At 31.1% G+C, this 6,907-nt stretch overlaps 1 protein-coding gene across 2 annotated transcripts; it reads right to left on the reverse strand.

The window, feature by feature from the left end:
• Window positions 1-1,130: 1,130 nt before the first annotated feature.
• On the reverse strand, window positions 1,131-6,538 carry LOC109210554 (NAC domain-containing protein 21/22-like). Of its 2 annotated transcripts, XM_019373982.1 has the most exons (4): window positions 6,222-6,538; window positions 3,409-3,680; window positions 1,509-1,883; window positions 1,131-1,414 (listed from the first exon to the last, which is right to left on the reverse strand). In XM_019373982.1, exons 1-4 carry the CDS (start codon window positions 6,421-6,423, stop codon window positions 1,349-1,351), a joined length of 915 nt encoding a protein of 304 aa, XP_019229527.1. In that variant the 5' UTR covers window positions 6,424-6,538; the 3' UTR covers window positions 1,131-1,348. The 2 variants fall into 2 exon arrangements, with proteins under 2 accessions (XP_019229527.1, XP_019229526.1); XM_019373981.1 differs by having other exon boundaries at window positions 1,131-1,883.
• Between the last annotated feature and the right edge of the window lie 369 nt (window positions 6,539-6,907).

The following is a 6,907-nucleotide window of genomic DNA, read 5'->3' on the forward strand; positions in this document are numbered from 1 at the left end:
AAGAAATCTAGCAGGGAAATGGAACACGTATTTTCTCTTTCTTTTAAAATTTCACTTTTCCTAGTTTACCCACATGAAGTAATTAAAAGAATTGGAGTAATTTTTTTTAAGAAGTATTGGGATGAGGTAGTTAGGTAGGGCATGTCATTGCTCTAGCTTACCGAGGATATGACCCACGATAGAAAGACGTGGAGGTTGAGGAATAGGGTCGTAGGTTGACAGATAGTAGTGTGTTCCTCCTAGGCTTACCAGTATACTAGGACTATTTTTGTGTTATCTTATTCATGCTTCTTTACTATGTCATTCGTGCCCGTTACCTTAATATATTATTACTATTGTTTGCTACTTGTTGCCTTATCCCCAAACACTTATTAATTTCAACATTATAAATGGCTACGTGAAGGACCATTTCCTCCGCAACCTTTGGTGGTGAACTATGAATTTATGATACAATGAATTTGCTACTAAACTAATATTATCTAAAACTGATCTTTAGTGTCTCTTTCTCTTTTTCTTGTCAAAACAATGATTATATTTTTGGTAAATAGTACTTTTAACGGATCGAAAGGAGACCTTTCTATTGTCCTGGAAGTACATGCATGATACAATGTATATGAAGCACTACTGAAATGATAAAATGCATAAACAGAATGTTAAGCGGACCCCAGGGTTCTAAGAAGTACGATATTATCTTTCCTTCACTTCGGACGAAATATTTAGAATTTCATTTAGTTTCTATATAGTCCAAAGAAAGTTTGTAGTATATCTTTCCGTTGGTGGCGGAACCAAGAATTTTGATTTAAAATAATTTTCTAGTTAATTACCTTTGCCGTTACGTTAAAAATTGTCATAGGATTTAATAATTTATAATATTTTATTTTTAGAGCAGTATGATTCTCTCCCGAAAGAAATTTAGTTATTGAACCTCTTTTGAATATATAATGCAACTCCGATCCACTCTTGCTTTTCACGATGTATAAGAAATTATGATTTATGCTTAACCCTTTCCCTTATCCCATTACTTAAAAACCTGGTTTAGGAGTAATTCGATTTCATGATTATAAGTTCATTGGATAGGAAAAACAAAGAGAGACAATTGTAAAACGACAATGTACCTATGTAGAATTCCATTCTAGCAAACAGTTATATTCATGAATTAACCACTAGTGATAATCAAAGGAATATACATAATATTGGACAGCCTATATATATAGTACGTAATATTCGATCTAGTCGAAGGTCACAACATAATATATATACTACTAGTAACAAATTAAAAAGACTTCCATCCCACATCTAATTTTGAAAAGTTGTCTCAAAAATCAATAATGATTGTTCCACATTGTAGTCAAGCCCACCTCAGACAAGAAGCTAGTTTCAGAACTTCCTTCCCCAAAGCTTGTAGGAGAACCTCCTGCTTTTATGTTCACAATATTATGGGCAGGGTTATTAATATTGTTATGACTACCTTCCATAATATTCAGATGACTTAAAACAGCTTTTATTACTTTGTTGTCACACGAAGAGGATGTTGCAGCTGCATTTAAGTACGTTCCAATATCAGCTGGCAAACCGCCGTACGCATCGGTAGCTCCGGCGGTGGCAGTAGTGGGGAGGTGGTGGCTGTGAGAGCTGAAAGTTTGGTTAGGGTTGAAAATGGAGAAGCAGGGCACTTGCTCATAATATAATTCATTCATATTAGTAGTATTAATATTAATATTGTTAGGCTGTGTTTGGTCAAAAGTGATATAAGGATCCATTAATGGCGGTAGAGATGAAGAGCTTATCGTGTCATGTTCATGATAGATGGTGCTTCCTGTTCCTTGTTTGGTAGCAATTAATTCCTTATTCTTGTGGAATACTCGGCATAACACCCAATCCTCCTGTTTCATTTTATACAACAAGGTCAGTACATAATTTTTACACAATCCATACTTAATAATTTACATTTATTCAGAATAGTAATTTTTCATTGTTAAACAGAAAATTAAAAGGAAAAAAAAAGTTTATTTTTATGAAAGAACGTGACGTTCTCATTGCTCAAGGACAGGGGATTAGGTTAGGTTCGTGTGTTGTTATCTGAAAAAACTGAAAAATGGAATTAATTCTGATTTAGCTTAGATTTTGGAAGAATCATGAGATAATATTTCATATTATACTAGCACTGATCATTACTAACATCTTGTATAACGATTATGCTAGATCTGTCTCACTTAAGATGGACATGATTAAGTTTTAGGAGTATATTGTTTTATAAAATATTCACAGATTCCAATAAATCAAATTAGTATTTGATGGCACATATGTTAAACTGAGTGCTTTGAAACTATGGTTTTATATTTTCTCTACTATTTATTTAATATATAAGTTAAACTAATATTTTAGTTTAGTCAAATTACTTAAGCTTTGCATAAAGTAGTTAAGTTGGTCGACTACTAATACAGTTTTTTAAAGAAAAAAGAGTTCTTATATTTGTCATAACTCATAAAACCATATTCTTTACATGATAGAAGAAACTTCTAATGATGCTACAGTTGAATATAAAAAGATTCCCAGTTGAACAGCGCATTTATAGCGATTGGATTAATTAATTAAGTAGGCCCAAAAAATATATATATAATTTAGACAATTAAGCCAAAAGTTCATAATCATGAGCCAAAAATATTATCAACTGTCATACTCATACATAATGTACAGACACATTTTGTATTTGGCACAGCGACAATTTTTTTTTCTTATTTCACAATTTCTCAAATCAAATTGAACAAATTATGAGTGAATGGACAGTTCTCTCAATTGAAAACTACTCTTATCTACCTTTTTATAGTTTTATTATTTTCAAAATATAATAATTAATGATTTTTTTAATGGACCTAAATGCTGCAAGTCGTCAAATGTGATGCTTTTATCGGCAATACCCATTCAGTTTAGATTGTTCAAAAACATTATCCATAAGTTTCAGTTTGAATGTTGATAATCTTTTGTAGTTAGAAGAGAATTTCCAATCTTATCATGTTTTTAATTATTAAGCTGTCAAATGACATGTTTTCAATTGTCTGAGATAATCCAAATGAAGGGTTATACCTAGACAGGTGTGAGTTAGTGTTTAAAAGCTAGGAATTCGAGATAGTATATTCGTAAAATAAAATCTTTGGTATATTTTTATTGCACCATTACCAATGACAATATCTTAATAACGCTCGCGCGTTATTCCTAAAACAAATAACTAATGTTCTTATGATGTTAGTTACTTATTATTTTTAACAAATTATCAATTACTATTGTTTATCATAAAAATATATGTAAGTATCTTATAAGTAATTTAATTGTATAAATATTTTTTTTTTTTTTTGCATAAAAACTCAAGTTCATAAACAAGAAATTGGTAGTAGTGAAAATATGACGTACCTTGAGGGAAGAAATATGAGGGGGAGTAGTTTGGAGGCGGAACTCATGCATGACCCAATCAGTTTTTCTTCCTTTAGGAGCTCTGCCTTGGTAGAAAACTAGGGTTTTCCTCATTCCCACAAGGCAGCTTCCTTTTCTCATGATTGCCCTATCTTTTCCAGTTGCCTTCCAATATCCTGATATCGTCGCCCTGTTTGTTCGCAGTCCCGTCGCGTATTTTCTGTCACGTTGGCTGTAGAAGTACCATTCCTTCCCTCCAACACATGCCACTTCTGCACAGATATATAATAATGGAATTTCCACACTATTACTCTAGCTACCAAAAAGATAGTTATAGATAAATGTCCAAAAAAGTAAGCTAATGAAAATTAAAAAAAAAAACTAATAAAATAAGATTCACGATTTATATAAATATTATTGTACAATTAGGAACATATTACATGTACTAATCACGTAGAGGCGGATCTAGGATTTGAACTTTATGAGTTCAGATTCGCAATTCTATCATATCTCATCATATTTAGCGGGTTCAAAATTTATTATTTATACATATTTACTAATATTTTAGGTAAAAATATAGAGTATGAGCGAAAGTTATGGGTTCAAATAAACCCATAGTCTCTATACTAGATACACCCCTGTTGTCATGATCCAATTCCATGGCACGTATTTGGGCCTAGGTCGGCACGAATTTGTCTTTCCGGCTATGCCACATCGATCCCAAAAGCGTGTGTTCCATATGAACTTGTGTTGTCTTTATAAAACTCTTCACTTTTGTCTCTCATTCCGATGTGGGATTCGCCTAAGGTGACACGTGCACCCCTTTTTTTAAAAACTTGGCCTAAAAGTCTGCCATTCCTACTTGACCCACCCTCGCCGGTTCCCCCTCCCATCATAGGCGTCACAGGTACATTTCTCGATAAATATTAATTAATAATATGATAAAAATGATTACTAACCTACTTTAACAATTTTTGTACTATAGTATATAAGTTAGTCTCTTCAAATTTTAGTGCAAATTTTATGTAATCATTTATTAATTCTAGGCATATCATGATAAAAATTTCCCAACTCGTGCATGAATAATCAAGAGAAGATGAGACAAATAATGTAGGATAGACCATAAGGAAAAAAAAGGATAAGAAAATGAAAAGGAAAAAAAAGGAATATGTCTATATCATAAGCATTATCGAGAAATTACGCTATGTTAAAAAAGGAGGGGGGACCTGTTGTTTTTGGAAAAAATGGCCGCGGCTGTTGTGGCACCACCATATATGACTCACTCTTTTTAGGCCATGATGATGAACTATATCCCAAAATGGAGACTTAATTATTGAGGGACATATTTTGGCAAATGGCTTAGGTTAAAGTCTTAAAGATGTTGATGGAAATATTACAAGTTCAAAGCACCACAGTATATACTGTTCCTTTAATTTGAAAATAGAAATGTAAAACAAAAAACTTTTGTTGCAATAGTTAGAAAATTAAGTTGATGATGTTGACAAGATAGCTTTAGAATTACACGGATAAAATTATGACCAGAATTCTTCCTTTCTCAACTCAATTGGATTGGAACATAAATGTACACGCGTGTGGTTGACACGAGGAAGAAGGTTACTTTAATTTGCATCTTGTTATCTCTATCGTTGTCACCATCTTTTGGTTGAGAACAATGCCAATTAATACTGTCAATTTCTTCAAAAGTTGATTGAATGAGAAATCTTATATCTCATAAATTTTTCACTTATACATCTAAAACTTCAGCTCTGTATGAATACTAATAGAAATTATTTTTAAGGCCACTTTGAAAATTCAATTTTTTTATCTACATAACACGTACTTCGAATGGTTTAATATTCTGGAGGAGTTCTTTATATTATTATTTTTTTTAAATAAAAATCAGATAAACGAGTAATATATAGGAAAAACTATAAACTTGAACCAAAAAAGAAAATACAAAAAAAATAGTAGGAAAAAAAAAAGTCCCAATGATCGATATGAGGCAGATACATGCAACACCGATCTATCTAAGAACATTCTTTTTCTTTTCCTTTCTCTTAATTGTATTATTAGTTTTTCTCCTTATGTTTCGTCTGATAATTTGGAAAATGAATTGCAGAAGCAGAATTTATATATATTATATATGTTATAATAAACATTGATTTACTTATTAAAAGGAAGAAGGAGATTTGCAGAAGCAGTTACATGGTAATTAATATCCTTTGGTTACTTATTTTGACAGATGAATTATATTTTAGGTTAGGAAGAAAAGTCAAGCTATATTGGGGAAATAGTTTGAGAGCGTTTAATATACGTAGTGTGAACAAACAAAACACAAAGGAAATTTTGTTTGCAGGAATTCAATCTTGAAATAATAGTGTTAAGGAAGAAGACAGTTTAAATCTTTTCCAATTTTTAGCAGTATGAGATTCTTAATTTCTTATCCACGAAAAATAGAAAAAATAAAATAAAATTATGCATGACTTTAGACCAATCCGGTAGCTATCACTTCATCTACAGAGGCAAACCAAAAATTGTACAGAGAAAATTAACAAAAAAAGATCTCCATCACAGTTACGTTGCTAAAATTAAAATCGAAGAACTCCTAATTAATCAAAACACCCTTATATATGAGTCATGGCAAGCATCAAAAAAAACAGATTAAAGTTAAAATCATCTGAAAACAGTGTCTTTCATATATTTCCAACCATAATATAAATTTAAGATGTGAATTTGTTGACATAAGTATATATGCAAAATAAAGCCGAATTCTTTAGAAGAAGAAATATGATGAGAGAGAAAGAATTAAGTACCAGGAATCTCCCAAGGCTCGGATTTGTTAAGGTCAACTTCGATAAGAAGAGGGTAGTGTCGGTCGGATTCAGAACCAGAACCAGAACCAGAACCAGCAACCTTCTTCATTAAGTAATCGCAAATAAGTTCTTCATCTCTGGGATGGAATCTGAATCCTGGTGGTAATTTGGATTCCACCATACTCAGGCTGCTGCTACTCATTTTGAATAAGAAGAGGAAGCTAAGAGACAAGTGTATTAAAGTCTATATATATTCAAAGATGGAGCTGGTAGATCATATATAAAATCAAAATATAATGATTTCCTATTACAACGCCAAATGCTACTCTACTTCATCTATATATAAGCACTACTTCATACTCCCTATTTTTATTTTATTATTTATTTAGTAAAGAAAGATTTTTAATTTCTATGGTATATGACCAAATTATCCTTCAAATTTATGATTTTTAAATAAGTATTTTGTGTTATTTATGTGACTAGCTATATAAAGACACGTCATAAAAGTAAATTTAAATTTTTTAAATAAATAATATTTATTTTAGAACATACTAAATAAACAATCATATAAAATAGAAGAGAGAGAGAGAGCAGTGTTAAAGACTTATTATTATTTCTATCTATTGAGTAGGAAAAATACATTCTTTTGTTAAATAAAATATTTTGTTTTTAACTAAAATTAAAAT

Source organism: Nicotiana attenuata, unplaced genomic scaffold, assembly GCF_001879085.1.
Source record: "Nicotiana attenuata strain UT unplaced genomic scaffold, NIATTr2, whole genome shotgun sequence".
In the NCBI taxonomy this organism is placed as follows: domain Eukaryota; kingdom Viridiplantae; phylum Streptophyta; class Magnoliopsida; order Solanales; family Solanaceae; genus Nicotiana; species Nicotiana attenuata.

Excerpts from the sequence above, each read along its gene's own strand:
- LOC109210554 (XM_019373981.1), bottom strand. The coding sequence starts at position 6,423 with ATGAGTAGCAGCAGCCTGAGTATGGTGGAATCCAAATTACCACCAGGA. Across the intron at positions 3,681-6,221 it reads CGAGCCTTGGGAGATTCCTG|AAGTGGCATGTGTTGGAGGG; the intron begins GTACTTAATTCT and ends ATATCTGTGCAG. Across the intron at positions 1,884-3,408 it reads CTCATATTTCTTCCCTCAAG|GAGGATTGGGTGTTATGCCG; the intron begins GTACGTCATATT and ends AAAATGAAACAG.